Source organism: Mustela lutreola, chromosome 11, assembly GCF_030435805.1.
Source record: "Mustela lutreola isolate mMusLut2 chromosome 11, mMusLut2.pri, whole genome shotgun sequence".
NCBI classification, from domain to species: Eukaryota; Metazoa; Chordata; class Mammalia; order Carnivora; family Mustelidae; genus Mustela; species Mustela lutreola.
The window spans coordinates 59,615,996-59,640,936 of NC_081300.1; the positions used below are offsets into that span (position 1 = coordinate 59,615,996).

Genomic DNA, 24,941 nt, shown 5'->3' on the forward strand with positions numbered 1-24,941 from the left:
CAGTGCTCCATGCAATCCGTGCCCTCTATAATACCCACCACCTGGTTCCCCCAACCTCCCACCCCCCCGCCACTTCAAACCCCTCAGACTGTTTTTCAGAGTCCATAGTCTCTCATGGTTCATCTCCCCCTTCCAATTTCCCCCAACTCCCTTCTCAATTTTTTAAATGCTTTCCTTACTAAGCTTACTCATTCCTAGCTATTTATTTATTTATTTATTTATTTGACAGGCAGAGATCACAAGTAGGCAAAGAGGCAGGCAGAGAGAGAGGAGGAAGCAGGCTCCCTGCTGAGCAGAGAGCCCAATGCAGGGCTCTATCCCAGGACCCTGGGACCATGACCTGAGCCAAAGGCAGAGGCTTTAACCCACTGAGCCACCCAAGCACCCCCTAGCTTTTGATTTAAAGTGAGAGATACAAAACTCTTCCTTTTACTTGGACACTTAGCGGCCCCTGTAGGGCTGTTAATTGGCCTAATGTGAATATTGCTGTGTCTCAGGGAATAGGGTTGCCCAAGAAGAGGGAGAGAGACAGAGAATGATCCGTCACTGGAGCAGTCAGAACACACACGTTTGTTGATTAAACTCACGATCTTACGCGTGCCTGGGTCATGGTGCCCCAAAACGATTATGATGGTAACATCAAAGATCATGATCCCAGATCACCTTAACAAATAAAATACTAATGGAAAAGTTTTAAATACTGTGAGAATTACCAAAATGTAACACAGAGACACGAAGCGAGCAAATGCTGTTGGAAAAATTGGGCTGAGAGATTTGCCAGATACAGGCTTGCCACGGACTTTGCATCCATGAAGTATAATAAAGGGAAGCACAATTAAAGGAGGTCTGCCTGGAATCATAAAGAAACGCACTAACAGGAAAGGAATGGGAGAGTAATAAGCATGGTGGAGACCCTTCCAGTAGGGTGGCAGGGCAGGTCCTGAGTGCTGGGGCTTCAGGAGGTGTGGAAAGATGTCCCTAAGAAGTGACAGTCACACTGAGGCCTAGTGGAAGCTTCTCCTTAGAGCAAACAGCAAAGGCAAACATCTTAAAGCAAACAACAACAACAACAACAACAACAACAAAAAAAAAACTATCTGAGTTTTGCAGACAATTCCAGGGTGGTCAGAGTGTGCAGGAACCATGGACTTTATAGGGTCAAGATGGGGAGTCAGTGTTGGTTTTTTAAGTGCAATGAGAAGCGGCACCTGAGTGGCTCAGTTGGCTGAGCATCAGACTCTTGGTTCCCAGCTGAGATCATGATGTCTCATGGCTGTGGGTGCCCGCATTGGGCACCAATGCTCAGCTCAGTAGGTGTGATATCCCCTGTGTCCTTCCCTCTCCTCATGCACTTATGCAGGTTCTCTCTCTCTCTCTTTCTCAAATGAGTAAATAAATCTTAAGTGCAATGAGAAAGCGCTGGAGTTCTCAGAGTGGAGGGGTGACGTCTCTCGAACTTCAATATAAAAGATCACTGTGACCGTATGTGGAGAAGGGACTGTATAGAAGTAGAAGACACAGGGAGACCCTCAGGTGGCCACCACAGTGTTCAGTCCAGAACGGACAACAAGGATGCTCAAAGAGGTGGTCCAGCTGATTATAACCCCCTGCTTTTTCACTCTAGCACTGCCAGGCCAGGCAGTGTTTATAGCCTGCTTATAAGAAGGTCTTCTACAACAGCTGGAATATCTAGTTTCTCAGATGGTTTCCCTCCTTTTGACCACTTTGCTTTTAAAACAAACCATGGTACAAACAAAAGTCAGCAATTATATATAAGAACAGAACAATCCCGGGGCGCCTGAGTGGCTCAGTGGGTGGAAACCTCTGCCTTCGGCTCAGGTCATGATCTCAGGGTCTTGGAATCAAGCCCCGTCTCGGGCTCTCTGCTCAGCAGGGAGCCTGCTTCCTCCTCTCTCTCTGCCTGCCTCTCTGCCTACTTGTGATCTCTGTCTGTCAAATAAGTAAATAAAATCTTTAAAAAAAAAAAAAGAAAGAAAGAAAAGAACAACCCATTTATCTGTCCACCGGACAGATAAATGGGGACCACCAATCAGGGTTGGCTTCCTGCCCATGCTTAAAAGGAAACTAGAGGTCTTCTGAAAGGTGCCCTCATCCCAGTGCTGGTCTACCAGTTAGTCCAAAGTTTCCATAGACCTCTCCACTATGTGCTCCTTAGAGCACTGGGGCCAAGAGAAACAAGTAGGGATTCTGTGGTCAAACAGGTTTGGGAAACTGCATGTTATACCAGATTCTTAGACATTCATCATTTGCATTAGATACTAAGTTCGGAACAGTGTCACCGTAAAGAACACTGACATTTATTTCACCCTACTTTCCCAAAAGTATCTAATCGTGAAACTCTAAGTATCTATCATAAAATACTGGATTAAGATATTGAACATTTATGTAAAATGAAAATATTTCCCGATAGGAATTACATCATTAAATTCAAAAAGCCCCATGGGGAAGGAAGAACAGTAGATGATTTACTGAGTACCATTCTCTCCTAGGCACAAAGTTGCCCCCGAAAAGGCTGGGGTAGCATTTTCCACACTGTCTCTGTGAACAACTGAGTCACAAGCTACCAGCGCTGGGACAGACAGCTGATCTGAGTTTGAGACCAGACTCCCTGAGTTTGAGACCAGACTTGGCCAGGATCATAAAGTGAGCATGTGACAGGACGATATCTATCTAGAATCCAGCTGGTCTACCAAACCCACAGAAACACATTTTCAAAGCTGCCCTCCCCCTGCAGTTAAAAATCTTAGCCTGTACCTTCAGAAACAGTTGGGGAGCACAACAGACCTATAATCTTTGGAATCTTTGTTCTACTCTAATATAAAGTCTGTGACTTTGGGAAAATTACTAGGACTATCTAAAACACAGTGTTTTCACCTATAAAATAAGACAATGCATACTTTGGAGAGTTTTAAGAATGAACAAGGAGCAATATAGGCAAAATACCTGGGACCTAGGATCCAGGTTTCTCCTTTAGATCATCTGTTTCTTTTGCATTCCTCACAGTCACATGCATAAAACAGTCACTTTTTAAATTGTATTAAAAGACTGAATCAATCAATCAACGATTCTAAATCATTTTTCATATTTAAGGTACTTCAAATTTTCCACAGCAAAAGCATATAATAAATTCTAGATATTTTACATATTGAGGTTTATTTTTTAAAAGATTTTATTTATTGGAGAGAAAGAAAGAGAGAGAGAGAGCATGAATTGGGGGAGAGACAGACAGAGAGCAAGAGACAGACTCCCTGTGAAGCAGGGAGCCCAATGTGGGGCTTGATCCCAGAACCCCAGGATCATGACCGGAGCCAAAGACATACACTTAACTGAATGAACCACCCAGGCACCCCACATACTGAGGCTTCTACTATGCCAGGTTCTTCTAAATTTAATACTCTGAACAACTCTATGAGATAGGTTCAATAATTATTTGCATTTTATACATGAGAAAACTGAGGTGCAGAGAGTATAATAGCTCTCTATGTGACTCAGATCCCATATTGCAGAGGTGGGATCAGACTGATTGGGGCTGGCTTCATACCAGGTGCTCAGCTACCATTGACCTGGTATTTAACTCCGGGTAGTGACTTTCTATGGCAGAGTATGCAATTGACAGTAAGGTGGAAAAATTGGACAAAGTAGAATGTGAGAAGCATGTTAGTTTTTAAGCAGAGTCAAGGCCTGCCTTGATTTGACCCATTCTAGAATGGTTCAGATTAATAGCTGTGACTGTATGAAAATATGCAAGATTTTTGTAAAGGTGTTTGAATTCCCCAATTGTGTCAATTAATTATAATAAGCAAGGCATCAGTTTTGAGTTAACAAATTATTGTTTGCCACCCTGATGAAATGTACAAAGTCTGACTTCATTTATCGGGTCCTTCCTTTCTCACATAGAGAAACTGGCTAACATCTGAGAAGTGTCACATATACAAATGTTAATGCACACAAAAAAGTTAAAATTAAAAAAATAAAAAGCAGATTCTGGAGAAAGACAAAGAAGAAAAAAACAAATACTAATGAACGGATTCAGAACAATTCTGCACTTTGTGAGTCTTTCTGTTGATGTTCAAGTCCTTATTTGAATTTCAGTTAGTTAACACGCTGGGTTGTATGAGTTTCCAGTGGACAATATAGTGATTCAACTCTTCCAGACAACACCCAGTACATATTACAGCAAGTGTGCTTCTCAGGCCCCCATCCCCTCTGGTATCCATCTTATAATTAGGAGTTCGTTTCTTAGTTTGCCTCTTTCTCTCATTTTTTCCCCTTTGCTTGTTTCTTAAATTCCATGTATGAGTGAAATCGTATGGTATTTGTCTTTCTCTGACCGACTTATTTCACTTAGCATTATACTCTCTAATTCCATCCACATTGTTACAAATGGCAAGATTTCACTCTTTTTAATGAGTAATATTCCATTGTGCGTGCACGTGTGTGTGTGTGCACATGCACAAGTCACACCTTCATCCAATCATAGGTTTATGGACACTTGGGTTGCTTCCATATCTTGGCTATTGTAAATAATGCTGCAATAAATATGGAGTGCACGTATCCTTCTGAGTTGATGTTCTTGTACCCTTTGGGTAAGTACCCAGTAGTGTGGTTGTTGGAGCATAATGTAATTCTATTTTTAACTTTTTGAGGAACCTCCATACTGTTTCCCAGAGTGGCTATGTCACTTTGCATTCCCACCAACATAGCAAGAGGGTTCCTTTTTCTCTACATCCTTGCCAACACCTGTTTTTGTGTTGTTGGCTTTACCCTTCTGACAGGTGGCTTTCCACCAATTTTAATATATCACAGGAGATCTGTGAGGAGGCTTATGACCCCTTAACATCCCTTCCTGGAAATTAACAGGACTCTACATTTGTAACGTACCTTCAAGCTCCGCCCTGGAATTCCCAGTAAGGCTGTATAAGATATGCAATGCAAATGTATAGAAATGCAAATGGTGCTTCAAACTTTGGGTCAATTATATTAAAATTTCATAAAACTCAGTTTGACTATATTGGGAGCTAAGCTGAAATAGCACAGCCCATTGCCCTCAGATACTAAAAATCCACGTGATACATAAAGAAAATGTATTCTTAGCAGGAATTTAGACATTATTAAAATTCTTGGCACCGTCATGGTATTTAAAATATCCCCAGAACAGGGGCACCTGGGTGGCCTGATCATTTAAGCATCCGACTCTTGATTTCAGCTCAAGTCCTGATCTCAGGGTCTTCATAGAGCCAGGTCGGGCTCCAAGCTCAAAGCAGAGACTGCTTGAGATTCTCTCTCTCCCTCTGCCCTTCTCCCTACACGTGCTCTCTCTTGTTCTCTCTCAAATAATCTTTTAAAAAATATATCCTCCAAACATAAGATTGCATAAGATTAAATAATTTAACACAGAAAAATATTTATTTACTCTCCTTAATGTCTTTCACTCTTTACAAAAGTTATTAATTTTTATATTATAGATAAGCACAGAGAACCACCTTTGTGTTATGTCTTTGAAGTTTTTCTTTGAGTTGTGCAAAACATGATTGTCTTTGCTACTGTCTTAAAATTTTCTATATTTAGCTCACCTAGCAACTATCATAAAATTGTTCATTCTTAAATGATTCTTAAAATATGTTTAAATCAGAAAACTATAACTATCATCTCCATCCAACTAAATAAGCCATCCTTAAAGAAATCCTTTAAAAAATACTCTTGGAAGATTAATTCGGCACCTAACATCCTCAATTTGAAGCAGGCTCTAAAGGCAAAGGCAATTACCCAACTCCACTCAAATTTATCTAAAATTACCTGTTATCTCTTAGACCTCAAAATTGGGAACATGTTCACTCTATTTGAATATCCTAAGAATTACAATTAGGGAAAATTAAGATTTCCAAAAGTGAAAATATAAGATGTTTTACACCTATTAAGTTCAGTGTCTGAAATAACAACAAGAAAAAAATCAAGAAATAAACTCAAATATTAAATATACGGCCTTGATACCCTATAAGACTTGAAAATAAATTTTACTGCCATAAAATAGGCAGCCTGCGACAAGCCACTGTTGGCTAACCTTCATCACTGGCTACCATCACTTAAGATGAATCCACCTCAGTTCCTACCTTTTGCAGATTTTACTAAAGAATTTTAACCGAAGTGCAGGCACCGTAAGCTCCACAGAACTCACTTCACCATTACACTGGAATCAGACCTGATCTTCTTTTCTCATCAGTCACTGAATTCCCATCCTCAGAATTGCCCCCTGTTTGGTAAGAGCTTTTTGCCTATTTGACATCAGGGGCCCCTGGGCGGGGGGCAAACACACACAGTCAATAACCTCCTCCCCTCTTTAAAAAAGATTTTATTTATTTACTTGACAGAGAGATACAGCGAAAGAGGGAACACAAACAGGGGATTGGGAGAGGGAGAAGCAGGCTTCCTACCAAGCAGGGAGCCTGACTCAGGACTCACTCCCAGGACCCTGGGATTATGACCTGAGCTATAGGCAGATGCCCAAGGACTGAGCCACCCAGGTGCCCAATAACCCTTTCTCTTGATGCCTGACCAATCCATAAGGCTCTGAATCAGAGGAAACAAGACCATGACATTCAGGGTCCAGTGTTCAGAAGACAGGTGGATAGGCAGAGACCCGGGCACATGGGAGAGAGAGAAGAGAAACAAGAGAACATTCGGTTAGCCTTTCATTTGTCAGCGTTGCGCTAGGTGCTTGGTTTACATCCTTTCATTGACTCCTTCCCAGTATTTTTCAGAACATGGGGTGTCTGTCATTTTTCAGACTGAGAAACAGAGGCTCAGAGAAGCTATACAATTTCAACTTGTCTTCATCTTATCACTAAGGAGGAGTTAAGCCAAGTGTCAATCCTTGTCTAATTAACCCCACAGTCCTGGTTCTTCCCTTGCCTGTCAACCCTGCTGGAAAAATCCTGGCAGGCCCTAGAGGAAGGGAGAGGGAAGAGAAGGTGAGGAAGCAGTTCTTACTGAAGGCAGGCAAGCTCAGTGGGGAGGGCGCAGCTTGTCTGGGCATGGTCCGTTTTTGCTAGGACAGCTCTACATGGAAACCCTGTGATTCTGAGAGTCTAGAAACTTGTTGAAAACTCTGTTGGAGGGGAGACAGCCATACTTTGTGTTTATGTAGCTGCATGTCAGACCAAGCGCTATAACACTCTATAGAAAAAATGGTGCAAGGGAAAAAATATATGCTCGTCCTGGACTCATGAAAGGAAGACTATCAAGAAGACAAGAGCTGTGATACTCACTGAAGGGAATGTTCAGGAAGCAACTGTGATTTAATTAGTTTGACTAGAAATATACACCCAAGAATGAGTGCATCCATGACAATGGCCTTTCCTGAACACCTAATAGCTTATTGCCAGCACAGGAAACAGGATCCCTAGGAGCCCACACACCTCCTGTTGCAGGCAGTTGGGGTTAGGGGTACACAGCGATCCAGTGAGAACTGCAGCCTGGGGTCAGCCCTGAGCTCCACGCACCACAGATGACCTGTGAACCTATTAGGTGTATCCCTCCCTGTGTTGTTTATTATTTAAGGAGAAAAAAGAAAGTGGGTGACCAACAAAACAAAACAAAACAAAACAAAAACTTTTCTTACGCTTTTATTGAGAATCAAGAAGAAATGCCAATAACTGAGCCAGTAATACATGGGTGGGGAGGTCTATATGGTAGTAGTTAGAGAACTTGAAGATTTTCAAAAATTGTCAAACTCCTCCTGGGCAATTGCCAAAAAAGAAACCTAGAAAGCAATAAAGTCAAAAGGGATAGAGAGAAATGAATCAGCACAAAAACCAGCCATGAGTTTTCTTTGACATTGGAGTAAACAAAGGCCGATGCTATTTTAAGACAGGAAAGACTGGGCACATTATGAAACAGCCTTGGGTTACTGTAATATTTGAGTGCCTTCTGGGAAATGTATAAGGGGAGAAGGGCGAGAAAAATTGGTTGAAATCAGAATAAAGAATAATGAAAGAAACAGAGTCACCAAGGACTATTAAAATCACATTTCAAATACATTCTTTTTAATAAAATGCATTTTAAGCATATTCAAATTTAAGAAAAATGATCCCAGTGTGGCACGTACCTGCAAAGATATTCTAAACAGAGTTTGAATAGCATGCTGTCCCTCTTTGGTAGACCAGCAGTACAATTTTTTTTTTTAACTTTAAAAAACTTTTATCCTAAAATAATTTGGGGTTGAATTAAGAGTTGCGAAATTAACTCAGAAAATTCCCATGATTACTTCAACCAGCTTCTCAACATCCTGCATAACCTCAGCAGAATTCCCAAAATTGAAAAATTAAGTTTGGTACAATACTCTTAACTGTCAATTTTATTTGGATTTCACCAGATTACCATTAGCATATATCTTCCGTTCCAGGGACCCAATCCAGGATGTCACAATGCATTTAGTTTCCTGTTTTCTTTGTCTTTTCCACTCTGTGAAAGTTCCCTAGTCTCTCATGTCTTTCATGATTGTGATGTTTTGGAATAGCCAGAGCTACATTTAAAATGTACTTTCTGGGGCTAGATCTAATATGCAAATCTGAGTATTGGAACAGATAACTGATCAGGGTCATAAGAATAAGATAATCCCTGCTTTATTCCCTTCTAGGTAGTAACTTTGGGTGGTCACCATTATTCTTAAGATAATTGCTCAAAATATTTTGATATCCAATTTAACAATGCCTTGGGGGTTTGTGCCACATCCCTTCTGATTAAGCTCCATGATGGGAAACTGTTGCATGTCAAGGGTGGTTTCAATGTTCTTACATAGCCCAAGGTGTGCTTGAGGTGGGGTTGTTGAGCAATGCTGGTGGGAAGCCTAGTATAGTCCAAGTGTGTGGCAATGCAACATCAAGAATGAGGACACTGAACGTTATTGCTAAAGAGGTTTGTGGTCATTGATGATAAATTCCAGGGAGCTGGAGTTTTCTGGAAAATATGGCTCCCCAAAAACAAACCCCATTTTACAACTCTACATCTTCCCGTAGCCTTATAATCTGACCTTTAACTGTCTCTCCTGCCTGGCAATGACCCACCAGCCACCAGTGAGGGAGTGCTACGGCGGAGTGTCAAGCCTGGTTCCAGCTAGGAAGGCTTCACGGCTATCATCTATCCTGACTTCGGGACCCAAGGCCAACAAGAGTCAGGATTCCGCTGGCCGGGCTAATTCAAAAAACTTTTAAAACTGGAAGTCTCAAAAAAGTGATAGAGAAGGAGTAGATAGAGGCCTTGATGTGTGGGAAGCTCATACCCCCACAGTACCCCCACAGCCAGGAGACAGCAGTGCCCCTACAGGGTATCCTCCACTCCCAGCCTGGGCTAGGACTCTTACCTACACACACCTGAGTTTTTGTCCCCCCACCTCCACCCCCACCCCGCCACAGCACCTTGTCCTTGTCTGTGTAACAGAATGGCCAGCTAAAGTCTCATGAGGTCTACAATGTCACTGACATGCTACATTTTGATAAATTCAATATTTTGCTCAAAAATAAATATTTTCCTGGTTCAGATGTTGTTATATAATTCCAGGTCTCTACCGTTTCATTTAGCTTCAATTAATAACTCCACATGTTTAGGTTTTCCTTACAGGCATGTCTGACCATAAACGATGGGTGGCAAAATTCCTTTGGTTCCGCAAAGGTGTACACAGCTGATTCTCAACCAGATTTGACCACACATTTTGTTTTTCTTTATTATCATCCCCGATAATGATGCGTGTGCGATTCTGTGTTGGGAGCAGGGCTGGAGAGTCATAGAGATGTGAGGATTACAAAAACCTAAACCCTCCTCCATACCAGCTCTTATGAAAAACCCTCAAATATCCACCACGACCCAAAATTATTTTCCTCTCCTTTTCTAACATTTCTTTGAGATCAAGTGTGAAACGATTTACGTATGACAGTTATGAAGGGCCCAGAGCAATTCAGATGTAAAAATTCTGGTGCATTGGTTAAAAAAACAATGCTTTACAGTCATGTCTTCTAATATTGAAGAAAAAAACATTATGTGCAGAAATTTTACGGTGAGGACCATGAAAATACTTCTCAGGCTTGAGCACCTCATATTCTAGATGATGTAATTGAGGAATAGAGAGTTTCTGTGACTTGGCAAAGTCGCATAGCTCATTATGAATAAGGTCAAGACTCATTCGTGAAACTTTCAGACCAGGGCCCTTTCCAAAACACTTGCAGTGCAGACTGTCCAGCAGGGGCACGTCCTTCCGTGGTGATGCCAAAGAGGAAGGCTGCTAGGAGGCAGGTAGAGTCTGGGGAATGTGAAAGGAGAAAAGAAATGGCAGGAGCAGAAACCACTCAATGCTGTGCAGATCTATAATTCATTTCCATGGAGCTTTGGTTCAAAATTATCAGCTTGTTAAGGTTCGACACTCTTCCTCCTTCCTGCACCTGTGGCCAAAACTGCTAACAGAGCAGATTTGACCACAGCAGAAAACAGATCGATTTTGTGTGGTTCCAGGAGAGCTGAAAAACATTTTAAAAAATCATATGCACTTCAAGGATGATGCTCCGGGCAAGCTTTACCACTATCAAATGCATTTCTCCTTCTCTAGTCGCTGCAGAGCAAGTAAAATTTATTCATCCCCATGTTGATCAAATTCATGCTTTGAAAGCCACATGGCATGGAAGTTAGACCTGTGAATTTTATCTTCAAACACAGAAAACCCAATGGCTAGGAGATGCTCGACCTAACAGAATTTTCCCATGTCTGAGATATTCAAGAGAAAATGTTCAGCCTGTGAATTTCCTTAACTAATCAATTGGCAAATATTTCTTCAGTATTCACTGGATGCTTAGCCCTTGCCAGACAGCCAAAGTATAGTGACTGGACACAACTCTGCAGCCAAAAAAACCCTCCAATTCAAAAAATATATATATTTTAGGGGGCGCCAGGGCGGCTCAATCAGTTAAACATCTGCCTTCAGCTCGGGTCATGATCCCAGCGTCCTGGGATTGAGCCCAGCATCAGGTTCCCTGCTCAGCAGGACCCTGCATCTCCCTCTCCTCCCTGCTTGTGCACTCTCTCGCTAACTCTGTCACTGTGTCTGTCTCTCTTTCTCAAATATATAAATAACATCTTCATAAATAAATAAATAAATAAATGGAAGTGTGTGTGTGTGTATTTTAAATACCTATTACGCATTAGGCATTAAGTGAGTGCTAAGGAGATCAAGAAGGATCACACCAGGGGCGCCTGAGTGGCTCAGTGGGTTGGGCCGCTGCCTTCGGTTCGGGTCATGATCTCAGGGTCCTGGGATCGAGTCCCGCATCGGGCTCTCTGCTCGGCGGGGAGCCTGCTTCCCTCTCTTTCTCTCTGGCTGCCTCTCTGTCTACTTGTGATTTCTCTCTGTCAAATTAATAAATAAAACCTTTAAAAAAAAAAAAAAAAAAAAGAAGGATCACACCAGGTCCCTGAACTTGCAGATACACGGAAGGGAGGAGAACAATCATACAACTAAGTACAAGACTCTGTGACAATATGAACCAAGGGCCAGGTAAACACAGAGGGAACACTTCATTCTGCCTGGGAAGGAGAGTTGAAGAAGGGGAGACGATCTCACAGATGTCACATTGTTCCAAAGGTCACAATAAACAATGACGCAGAACCTTCCAGCATAAATGATAGGGGAAATGGGAGGGAGTATATGGGCACCAGATAAACAGTCCTCAACGTCCAACAGGTCTCATTCCAAAGCTTCTTTGGAAGCTGATTGGAACTCCAAATCATCTGCACATTGAAACTATGTTGCTCCTAATGTGCAGATCCTCAAACCAGCCTTTGACTAATAGAAATGCCTGATTCCTGAGGCTGGAACTAATCCTCAGACTTAGGATTTATTGAGTGTTTACCATGTGTCATGCACTGCACCAAGAATTTGGGTGGCAAAAGCACTGTCATCTAAGCCTTGCGAGTGCTTGGGGCTAGGTCATATTACTAACAACTCATTTTTCAGATGAAACTTTTCCAAAGAACAAAGGGGTTAAACAGCTTGATTAAGGTCATACAGCTGGTATGACAGGCCAAGATCTGTACCTAAATGACTTGACTTTAGAGCTGGGGTACTCAATCAAAACAGGTTCCCCCTTGGATGTCAGAAACCATATAACAGGGGCACCTGGGTGGCTCCGTGGGTTAAGCCTCTGCTTTTGGCTCAGGTCATGGTCTTAGGGTCCTGGGATAGAGCCCTGCTTCAGGTCTCTGCTCAGCGGGGAGCCTGCGTCCCCCGCCCCCCCACCCTGCCTGCCTCTCTGCCTAATTCCAAACTCTGTCAAATAAATAGATAAAATCTTAAAAAAAAAAAAAAAGTTCACCATCTTTAATTAAAAAGGAAGAAAGAAAGAAAGAAAGAAAGAAAGGAAGGAAGAAAAAACAGAGAATACAAATAAAAGAAGGAGGGGGGAAGGATTTTTGTGTTCTGTTTCTCTTGTACTTTAGGTATTGGAATACATCCTGGTAAGCCCCTAAATGCCGAGGGGTATTATGGCTCCTTAAAAAAAAAAAAAAAAAAAAAAAAAAAAATCCCTAGGATCTACACCATACCTACATACAATAAGTAACAACGATGTCTCCCCAGTCAGTTAACATTTCCACTCCAACCCAACTAGGTGAAGAAAGGAAAATAATCTATTTGAACTAACTTATATTATCACCATGTGAATGACAGACAGTCGTCTAATCTTTCCACAAATATTTACACTTTAAATGAAGATACTTATTGGCCAAAAATAAAGTGAAGAAAGTAAAATGGAAGTGTGGTTGGCGGGTAGAGGTTCCTACATGCAGGAGACCTCGTCTGCTATTCTGAGTTAAGAGTAGTTAGGGCTTTTCTCAGCATCAATTACATCCCAGCCTTCACTCAGCCGAATCAGGCAAACCATTGCTGCCATTCCACCCGCAGTACAGAGCCTGGCCATCAGCCCAGAAAGTTTGTATTCTCATCCTGGTAGCAAGATTCTTTTTTTCTAGTTGATAGATGGCCCTTTAGGCCACTTCTTTTTTTTTTAATTTTTTATTTTTTATTTTTTATAAACATATATTTTTATCCCCAGGGGTACAGGTCTTTGAATCACCAGGTTTACACACTTCACAGCACTCACATACCCTCCCCAATGTCCATAATCCCACCCCCTTCTCCTAAACCCCCTCCCCCCAGCAACCCTCAGTTTGTTTTGTGAGATTAAGAGTCACTTATGGTTTGTCTCCCTCCCAATCCCATCTTGTTTCATTGATTCTTCTCATATCCACTTAAGCCCCCATGATGCATCACCACTTCCTCATATCAGGGAGATCATATGATAGTTGTCTCTCTGCTTGACTTATTTCGCTAAGCATGATACGCTCTAGTTCCATCCACGTTGTCGCAAATGGCAAGATTTCATTTCTTTTGATGGCTGCATAGTATTCCATTGTGTATATATACCACATCTTCTTGATCCATTCATCTGTTGATGGACATCTAGGTTCTTTCCATTGTTTGGCTATTGTGGACATTGCTGCTATAAACATTCGGGTGCACGTGCCCCTTTGGATTTTAGGCCACTTCTTAACAAGTCCTTCATTCAGCATTCTGAGTCTGTAAACTGGCTCAGGCCTGGGAGGTGATTGAGGGGCCCTGACTCTGGATTGGGGATTCAAGTCAAACTTTGGTTCATTTGACCTACAACTCATCCGTGTATACAGATCAAGTCAGAATTTAGTACACTGCCTATATATTTCTTCTAGGGACAACAAAAACAGCAAGACAAAGGTCAAGTTCTCTTCAAGTCAGAATATTCTGATTACTGCTTTGACTCCACTGTCTATTATGGTAACCACACCCACCTTGGCTTGGGCAATTAAGTGGGCCATTTGGTGACAGGGACCCAAATATCCCCATTGTATTTAAGGATCCCAGTCAATGGTAGCAGTTTCTACTGTAATATTTGACCTACAGGGAAGAGCAACCACAGAACTCTTTGAGAATTTTGAGGGTCTTCTCACAAATTTATTTCTCAGTTGTGGAGAACCCATGTGTCCTCTGGACCAGGTGCATGAGAGGGTCTTACATGATAAATTCACACTATTATTCCAATCCCCCTAAGCCTTTGAATCTCTTCCACTATAGTGTACCAAGACAAGTCTTACATTACTTCATTTAGCGTAGGTCACCTTTTTGTCCCTGTTCCAGCCAACCAATCAACCACATCAACAGAGCCCTTTCTAACCCCTAGAGAAACAACACTGAATCCAGAATTTCTTCTTAGTGGTTCCATATGAATAAATTTGGCAAGATCTAACCTTATGTTTCTTCATTATATTATCCTATACCCTTAAGCTCCCATTCCTAAATATGTTCCTCAAATTTCTGTCTGTATAAATTGGAAAACTCAGTTCTTTTGGATTTTCATGAATCATACTTTGTACTTCACCTTGAAGAGCATGCTGGAAACTGACTCTAGTTACAGGACTGGAAACAAAGTGGAGATGGCAGACAAATCAGCAGTGTCTGCAAGAGGAGAAAGAGACTGATATTTGATCTTCATTCTCTCCTTCTCCATCACTGTAAAAGAACCATCTTCCCCCATTGTTAGCTGAGCTCATTACCAGCTAAACTAAAGACATTTCCCAGATTTCCTTGCAGTGGAATTGGTAAATAATATTATTAAACTCAAGCTAATGGGATCTGAACAGAAGTGATTCATGCAACTTCAGGTTGTGTCCTTAGAAGATGAGGAAGAAGAAGTGTCCCTCTAAGATGTTTATTTCCTCCATCCTTCAACTTGATGTAAACATGGGAACAGACTACCTTCAACCCCAGGGATGACTGCAACACCTGAAGGTAGCAATGATGATTTCCCCATGTAACATCATAAAGCATAGTTAAATATCTTCTTTCAATCACCTACACCTTGACTATCATGTGACAGATATTAAGTTTATCTTATCTAAACTTCATTAGCCTGAGTGACCTGTATTTTAAAAAAAGGACTTGCAAAGAATAAAATTGTCTTTGATTGAAACTGGCTGAAAGGGTCATCTATCCACTGGAGAAAAGAATCTACTTGCTCCCAGGAGAAGAATACAAATTCCATGTGTGGATAACCAAGCACTCACTGTATGGAACAGAATGGTTCCAAGAGTGGTTTGCCTGATTTGACTGGGGTAAGACTGGAATGTAACTGCTGCTGACAAAACCCCCACGATCTCCAGAATCAATTCTTGAGAGCTTTGAGCAGGCAAAGTCACACCTGGCCCAGCACTTGGGAAGGATGGAAAGAGGCCAGGAGGCCAAGATGGAGGTCTGAGGTTCTCTAACACTATAGGACATGCAGAATGTGAATCCAAGACAACCCTCTGTTGAATGAGATGAAAGATTACAGAAAAACCTAGAGGAACATCTATGAACAAGATATTTTATTTGCAAAGCTCTTGCACCTGAGGGTCAATGTCACCAACAGTATCAATGTAACTGTACAGGTCAGGAAGAGGAAGGAAATTCTGCACTGAGCTCATGAGAGCTGGCTGTAGGGGGAGGATAAGAAGCTGGGTGTTGATCAAACCAAGTCTAAAGCAAGGAGGAGGCAGGGAATGAATGAGAGAGTTCACAGTTGGAAAAAATACAGGAAAATCCATCTGAGTTTGGGTAATAGAATAAATAACTCCTTAAGAGAGCAGTTAAGGCACTAACAATGAAATTTTCAAAACAAGAAAAAAGAAATTTCCAATAGCATCAAAAACAATGAAATACTTAGGAAGAAATTTAATGATGAAATACTAAGAAGATAAAAGATATCTATGCTGAAAATGACAAGATATTGATGAAAGAAATTAAAGGTGACACAGATAAACAGAATGGTATCCCGTGTTCATGGACTGGAAGAATTAATATTGTTAAAATGTCAATACTGCCAAAAGCCATCTATAGATTCAATGCAATCCTTATGAGATTCCAACAGCATTGTTTACAGAAGTAGGTAAAACACTCCTAAAGTTTATAAGAAAGCAAAAAAGACCCTGAATAGACAAAGATATCTTGAGAAAGAACAAAGCAAGAGGCATCATGCTTCTTGATTTCAAGTTATACCATAAAGATATAGTCATCAAAACAGCATGGTATTTGCATAAAAACACTCAAAACAGATGAATAGAACTGAATTGAGAGTTCAGATATAAACCCAAACACACACAGTCAACTAATATTTGATAAGGGAGCTCAGAATACTCAATGGAGAAAAGACTGTCTCTTTAATAAATGGTGTGAGAAAAACTGGATATTCACATGTGAAAGAATGAAACTGAACCCTTATCTTATACCACTCACAGAAATTAAGTCAAAATGATTAAAGACTAAAAGACAAGACCCGAAGCCATGAAATTTCTGAAAGAAAACACAAGAACAAATCTCCATGACATGAGATTTGGTAATGAATTTTTGGATGTGGCACTTCAAGCATAAGGAACAAAACCAAATAAACAAGTGAGATTACATCAAACCAAAAATTTTTTGCACCGAGAAACAACAACAACTACAACAACAACAAAGTGAAATGACAACCTATTAACATCCAAAACATATAAGGAACTTTACAACTCAACAGCAAAAAATCAAATAACCCAATTAGCAAATGGGAAAATAACCTGGATAGACATTTTTCCAAAGAAGATACACAAAGGGCCAACAGGTACATGAAAAGCGCTCAACATCACTAATCATTAGGGAAATTCAATTTAAAACTACAGTGAGATAGTATCTCACACCTATTAGAATGGCCATCATTAAAAAGACAACATAACAAATGCTAGCAGGGATATGAAGAAAAGCGAACCCTTGTGCCTGTTGGTGGGATTGTAAAATGGTGTGGCCACCATGAAAAACAGCATGAAGGATACTCAAAAAATTAAAAATAGAAAAACTATATTATCCAGCAACTCAGCTTCTGGGAATATATGTAATGATAATGAAAACACTAACTCAGGAAGATATCTGCACCCCCATTTTTATAGCAGCTTTATTTACAGTAGCAAAGACATGGGAACAACCTAAGTGTCTATTGATGGATGAATGTATAAAGAAACATATATATACACATACCTACACACACAATTGAGTATTATTCAGTCATGAAAAATGAGGAAATCCTATCATTTGCCACAATATAGATGGATCTCAAGGGCATTATGCTAAGTGAAATAAGTCAGAGAAATACAAAACAAATACTGTAACATTTCACTTATATGTGGAATTTAAAATAAAATCAAATAAAATAAAGGCAGGGGATAGGAAACAGGGGAATTAGAGGAAGTTGGGCAAAGATACAGCCTTTCAATTGTAAGATGTAGAAGTATTAGAGATGTAATGGACAGCATAATGGCTACAACTAACACTGCTGTGTGACATACAGCAAAGGTGTTGAGAAGAAATTCTCATCATGAGAATTCTCCTTCATTCTTTTCTTTTTTCTGCTCATTTTATGGTATCTATATGAGAAGATGGATGTTAGCTGAACCTACTGTGGTGATCACATATATTGCGATATATGAAAGTTAAGCCATCATGCTGTGTGCCCTTCATTTATACAGGGATGCTTGTCAATTTTTTCTCATTAAAACTGGAAAATAAAAGTAAAATAAAAATAAAAGGAGAGAGCAAAGTCTTAGCAACACCTTCACCCCCAGATGACTAGTGAAATTGTAACAGAAAGCGGGAACTAACCACATAGATAGATACAAAAGATCCATTCTTCTTTATAAAATGTATCTAAAATTTGGAATTCGCATACCAAAACGTTTAAATATGTCCATCCATAATATCCTCATAGAAGGCAGAATCGTGCCTACAAGTTCAGCAAAGAAGATCATTCAAAAGTGAAAACTGGAAAACTTCACCATCCTGATACGATAAAATGAAGCAAACAAAAAAAGTATATTCTGCAGGAGACTTTAAATGTATTTTTTTAAAAAGATTTTATTTATTTATTTGACAAAGAGAGATTACAAGTAGGCAGAGAGAGAGGGGGGAAGCAAGGCTCCCTGCTGAGCAGAGAGCCTGATGTGGGGCTCTGTCCCAGGACTCTGAGATCATGACCTGAGTTGAAGGCAGAGACTTAACCCACTGAGTTGCTCAGGCGCCCCTTGAAATGCATTTTTTTTTAAGATTTTATTTGTTTATTTGACAGAGAGAGATCACAAGTAGACAGAGAGGCAGGCAGAGGGAGAGAGAGGGAAGCAGGCTCCCTTTTGAGCAGAGAGCACGATGTGGGACTCGATCCCAGGACCCTGAGATCATGACCTGAGCCGAAGGCAGCAGCTTAACCCACTGAGCCACCCAGGCGCCCTAAAATGCATTTTTAAGGACTATTACATGTAGTTTTTCAAAAATCTACCAATAAACAGAAAAGATACAAAAAAAATTCTTATCACTCTTAAATTTTAAAAATGATTTGGCTAAATAGGCCATGCCCATTAGATAATCATTGGGGAGGCCACAATTATGAAATTGTCAAAAATGTCTAATGTGCTCTTTCCAAAGATCCTATGTATCCTTCTTGATCCTGCCATGTCCTGATGGGTCTGAAAGGCCAAGTGGAGGATCTGGTGAATGCGATAAGCCTCATATACACTTATCTCTTACAGCCAAACATTTTGAAAATGTTTTCCAATACAGCTTTGTGTTTAGCCTCAATTCAATGATATACTTGTTTTATTGTGTATACCTGAATCCATGTCCTCAAAGCAACTGTTTAAATCTACAGCTCTTACAAAATTTAAGTTTTTATATTATGTATGTTGTATAATCATATTCTTCTTAATCAATTGCTCTTAAATATCTAGATGTGCCTGTATTATTCTAAGTTCTCCTGAAATTTATGGGAAAATTTATAATATTATATATTGTTACTGTGCAACTTCTTATACAATTATAGTAGCATAGGAACTAAAAGGAAAATGCCGATGTAAAAGCAGATAAATAAGTAAAATAATATTCAATAAATACTGTGAAAATGGTGGTATAAAGTCAGAAAGTCAAAAGTAAGCACTGGCAGCACAGGTGGAGGGAGACCTACTATTTAACCAGAAAATGCAATGTGCATATGTAGAATATCAAGCAAAACTGGTGTGAAAAATCCTGATAACTAAAAATTCTTCCACAACACACACACACCCACTTTCAATAGTGTAATTTGGTCATAGGAAGGTACAGAATTGCTCTCATGTGAATCCCACCTACTCATATCAGTATCCTTATGACCCATGTCACTATCGGTTAGTCTTAATTTCTACCAAGACATTCCTCAAGCATCCCTGCTCTTCTGCTCATCTACATAAATGTAATAATAATACCTCCCACTTTGAACACTTGCAGAGTGTCAGGCACTACACAAGGTGTGCACAGCACTATTTCCCACCTGCTCAAGGAAGGAGACATTAAAAACTCCCTTTTACAGAAAGAAAAGAGAAGAAGTACAAACAACTCAATGATCACATAGTAAAGGGCAGAGCAAGGATGTGAACGGAGATGTCTGAAACTGCCAAGTCACAGCCCCTTTTCCCCGAAAGTGAGGTACAAAGCAGCCTGCTTATCACTGACTATGAGCAAGCATATTTTCCCTGCAAAGCAACACAGCCTATGCCAAACCCAGAGGCTGGACACACAGTTCCAGCTCTCACAACCCATGTAACAAAATGACCAAGTCCATCTATATTTATCAAATATATTTTTTTTTAATTTTATTATTTATTTATTTATTTGACAGACAGAGAACACAAATAGGCAGAGAGAGAAGGGGAAGCAGGCTCCCCGCTGAGCAGAGACCCTGATGTGGGGCTCAATCCCAAGACCCTGAGATCATGACCTGAGCCAAAGGCAGAGGCTTAATCCACTGAGCCACCCAGGTGCCCCTATAAAATATTTTATTTCAGAATTAAACTATCTATTTCTAATCCTTCCCACTATTACTTTTCTCCTTTCCAAAAATGATAAATAATATCTATCTACATAAGACTAAGAAGGTGTAACAGAAAAAAAAAGAACTTTGAACACTGTTAATGCATCCTTCAACAGCTGAAACCTCCTTCCACTGAGAGCTACAGCAGGGGCAAGACAGAGGGGAGACCTCCAATGAGGCATCATCTATAATTCTTTGAGTGTATGTCAGTGTGATTTTGAAATAACACATGCCACATAGGGAGAAATGTATTATGCTATAGAGAAAAAAATTATATTTAGATAGCTACACCCATACATATTTCAAAAGTAACACCGTGGCTTTGCTCTAATTTTTATCCAGTATCTCTAAAGGGAATTTTAGAAATTATTCCAGGATTTGCATAATTACACAAGTGTGATTTTTTTTTTTTTCTCAAAACACTAGTTGGTTGGCTGATTCTTTTTGTGTGCTTTATAGTCTCCTGTTCTGCTCGGTTCTCTCCTAAGCTCTGGCCACTTTATTTAAGGGAAGCAAAAGGTAATGATGCCACTGTAATTCTGTTCTTCCTGGACCAATCTGTCCTGTCTAAGCCAGCTCCCCTTCCCCGCCCTGAAAATGGTTAAGTTGCCTCTTTAGGCAAGATGTTAGGAAATGCCAACCAGCACTGGAATGCATGGGTCAAGGGCATGTGAATTAAAATGGTCAATTCCAGTTTTGACCCAGAAATAGACTCAAATCATATACTTAAAGATGGGTGGGACAGTACAGTCATGTTAAAAGAAAAAGAGTGTAAACATATTTTTAAAGCACTCAATAATGATCAGATAGTATTATAATTATTAGAGATTTCATAATATAGAAGATTTTTGTCTGCCCCCCCCCCCCACTATGTAGTATTTGTAAGAAAAAAGTCAGAATGGCTACTCAATAATCATAAATAATTCTGGAAATCTTTAAAGTGCTCAGTTTCTGCTGATGTGGGAAAATCTGTCTCTGGATATTTATTTAGGATGGTAAACAACCATTTTATATTAGATCGTATTTTTATTTTGTGTTTAACGCTCAAGAGCCACAGAACACCTGCATTAAAAAGACCTGTTTCACTTCTCACTTCTCTGTGAACTTCTTTCTACAGGAAAAAAGAAAAACCTTATGCATCTATTTAAACACAATGACAGTTAATCTGAACATCTAGGCAAAATGACTAGAGCAGATCTGTGCAGAAAAAAATTCAGCATCAATGTTAGAGAAATGTTTTGTCTTGTTTTTAAATACACAAGCTTCTGCAAAGGCCTGGCTTTGAAGGTTGCCTTGCCCAGATATAAAAATAGATGGCTAAAATGTAAAAATCGATGGTAATGGCAAACAAATCATTGCACTCTCCATGACCAGGATATTACAGAAACTTGAATATTTGTTTTAGTAGCACCGTGGGAGTAGGCAGACCTGAAAAACCCTCCAATAACCTTGAAAATAACCAGTTCTTGATGAAAATTGAATGCCCACAACAGGCGACACCAACCCAGTCCCTTTTTGTTCCTACAAGTACAAGGATCAGAAGGCGTCTGACAGTAGCTGGGGAGTGGGCTGTCTTTCCTAAGTAGCAGCCAACAAGTGAGGGGCTTCTTGGGATCAGCCCTCTGCTCTTCCCGGGAGCTCTCGCTCTAGCTCTCTTGCAGGCAGGGGACGAGGTCCGAGGTCCTTGTGCTTCACATTTCCTTAGGTCGGCTTTCCACAAGGGTGGGGGATGCAACAGGCTCCAGTCCGAGCTGGGGGCTTCCACCGCACACCCACCCACCCACCCACATACAGGTTAGCCTTCCTTTTGTTAGCCTGGAGGATGCGTGGGAATCCAGAAGCCTAAGCAAGAAAGGAAAGGCGGCCCAGGACTCTGGAGCAAGTCGAGGGGCGAGCCAGAGCTAGCATCTGAGTCTCTGAAACCAGCTCTCCTTCCAGGAAGGTTCGGTCCCGCGAACTAGCCACGGCGCGGGGTCTCACCGAGCGCCAAGGAACAAGTCAGAGGGTGGGAGCCAGAGGCCCAGGGCCGCGCGGGTACCCCGTCCTCAGGCAGCGTTCCAGGCTCCGCCCTGCACCCCTGGCAACCTTCGCCCAGCTCTGGAGTCTCCCGCGGGCGCCTCGGGCTTCTGCGCGCAGGACCTGGGAGTGCGGTGCGCCCCTGCCCCTCTGGAGGGCAGAGCTCAGAGCAGTCCCACTGATGGAATTTGCGGTGTAGACTACCAGGGATTAGACGGAATGACACAACCCGGGCCCCCGCAACCCCAGGGGCATCCCGGGCTGCCAGGGCCGATGCTCAGGGCGACGTGGGTGGCCAACAGCCGGTAATCCCTGCTGTCACAACACTCAGCTCCGACTGGATGGAGCTGGCAGCAGGTAACCACCTGCCCAAACCTTCCAACAGTCTTGGCGAGCTGCTACCCGGAGAGGAGGCTAGGAGGAGAAAGAGGCTAGGGTGGAGGAAGGAGTGGGATGAGGGGACACCGCGGAGAGAAGAAGAGATTGCCTTCTGATCCTCGTGCCACTCCCCAGGCCTCCTGCTCCGTCCGCACGGACAACCGCAGATTGGCCCTCGGACTGAAAGCCCCTTGTAGACTCCTGCACTGGCTTCCACTGGGCAAACAGTAAACTGCCAGGCACGGCGCCAGGCGCTTCAGATACTCAAGACGATTCCCCAGACCGTATGTATGGAAGGCACCAGCACAATCCCGGCGCAGTTTTCCCCATGTCGCTCTCCTAAAGCCTTTTCCGTTTTGAAACTTAAGCAAACTGGTAGAGAGAGACGTCCACGTAAACTTCGAGCACGCTGCGCTCCTCACCTCCGGGCGTGGTTGTTAAGGATAAAGATGCTTGCAAAATGGTCCTGCCTCGAAACTCAAACGGCAAAGAAAGACCAGCACATGCGCCCCGGACCCCTCGGGTTGCCCGAGGCCGCTGTGCCTTCTCCAGGGACTATTTTCACCCTGAAAGCCTTCTCTGGCTTTCCGCGGAGGATTTCTGACAACTTAATACTCCACTACAAAATCCTTCCAAGTAGCTGGGATTAGAGCCTCCCTGTCGATTACTTGCACAAATAAAACACCTGGCACAGGTATGATCTTGAATCCTGAACCTCTAGCAAACTGCAGAAAGGTGGCTTTTTTCTGCGAAGGTCATGCTTTTTTGTAAAGGCAGCTGCTGCTTGGTAAAAGGTGTTCCGTTTTCTAGCTCTGGTGGGGTAAGCGATAAGTAAGGCGCTGTCAGTTTTTCCTAGAAGTGGGATTCAGGATAACAGGCACCTTCTATTACAAGAGCATCTCAGAAACTCTCACTCTAGGCAGGATGCCAGTCTTTAGACCAGACACCCAGTTGTTTTTAACGACCCGCTGGCCCTGCAGAAATAGTGAGATCGACTAAGAGTCGAAGACCCTTCCCTTAACCCTCAGCGGTCCCAGGAGTCCCAGTTCGGTTCCCTAGCCCTTTAAAAATCTGTAAGGGCGGGCGCCTAGACGGCGGAGCTGCGTCTTGGTCCTCTATGGCCCCAGCATCCAGCGCTTTTGTTGTACCGGCTTTTGCGGAATAAAACAAAGTGAGCAACGCGAGGGTACTGTTTCCCTGCACCTTCTAACTTTTTCTCTTTTTAGAATGGCCAGAGTCCTTCCCTTCCTCCCTCACAATTTCTGGGATATGGGGTGGGGGCGAAATGGCTTCGGTACCTTCTGGGTACGCCAGGTGCTTTGCGTCTGCGGACGCGGGCGCAAGGGGACTCTGGTTCGATGCTGCGCTGTACCTGGGAAGGCAGTGTACGACCGCCTTCCAGGCAGATTGGCATCCCTCGTGCGCAAGTCAATACTCTACGAAAGAAATTCCACGTGTAACTAAATTCAACACAGAGTCTTGAGCACATGCCAGACCTGGCAGTCAGAACCCTGGACCGTTATGTGAGACCCCAGTCGTGCGCCCCGGCGCGGGAAGTGAAGGAGCCCAGCTGTGGCACTGGGCGACAGCACGCGTCAGACTCCGCTGGTACAGGAACAGAGGCGCGGTCTTCCCCAACCGCGTTCCAGAACGCTATAATCCTTAACTTAGGTTTGCTCGGTAGCCTGGGCCCCTCCCCAGGTGCCCCCTCTAGCCTCCCCAAATAACCACGGCTAGCGGACCGCACTCACCTACTGCCAGGCAGATGGGGAGCAGCAGCCTGAAGATGAGCCCGCACACCACTTCCGAGGCCATCGCGTCGGTCCGCCGAGTCCAAGCACAGGGGAGAATTTAGAGGTCCCTAAGACTGGGGCGTCAGGTCCATGTCCACCTAGGGCCTCGGGCGGCGGGCGGCTCGCAGCCGACCCAGCATCGCCTCGCAGAGGGCCGCCGCGCTGGCCGCCCCGAGGGCGCGCTCCCCGGGGTGTGGGCCGCCCCTCACTCGGCTCTCTCTCGCCCCTTGCAGGTCTCTCAGCCGCCCTTGGCCGGTCTCTCCTCGACGTGTCGCCGGGCGCTCGGCCTCCCCTAACCAGGCTTTAGGTAGCCCCCTCGCCAAGCGCCCGACCCCCCCACGACCGGTCCATGAAGTGTAGAATCCCCAGTCCGGCGGCGGTGGCCTCTTCAGCAGGGAGCCGGAGCCAGAACCCTGCACGGAGCACTTCGGAGGGTCCCGGGGGGGGGGGGGCGGCGCAGCGAGGAAAGGGGCCAGGAAGGGCGAGTTGTCCTTTAGCCTGGCTCCTGGAGACGCGTCGCTCAGGGACGGGAGGGCAGTTTTCTTCGCGGAATCCCCACCGGAGCCAACGTGCCTCTGCTGCCGGCCGCCGGCCCCCTGCTCACGCAGGCTGCGGCGCACCGCCTTCGGCCTGGACTCTCGGAGCTGCCCGAGGTCCCGAACCGCCCCGTGGCAGATCGTTGAGCGGCGGTGCAGCTCAGCCTCTGCGCCCCCCAGATTCGTGCGGGACAGACCCGGGTGGGAGCAGCAAGGCGCGCAGAACCATC

At 42.9% G+C, this 24,941-nt stretch overlaps 1 protein-coding gene across 5 annotated transcripts in view; it reads right to left on the bottom strand.

Annotated features, from left to right (window-relative positions):
* Positions 1 to 24,269, bottom strand: part of PIEZO2 (piezo type mechanosensitive ion channel component 2) — a 450,629-nt gene extending 426,360 nt beyond the window's left edge. For all 5 annotated transcript variants that reach the window (XR_009345787.1, XM_059139043.1, XM_059139042.1 and 2 more), the window contains exon 1: positions 24,134 to 24,269. Coding sequence is in view for 4 of the 5 variants with exons in the window: in XM_059139043.1 (XP_058995026.1) it covers positions 24,134 to 24,197 (64 nt within the window). In the remaining variant the exon portion in view is untranslated. The remainder of the gene's footprint in view (positions 1 to 24,133) is intronic.
* Between the last annotated feature and the right edge of the window lie 672 nt (positions 24,270 to 24,941).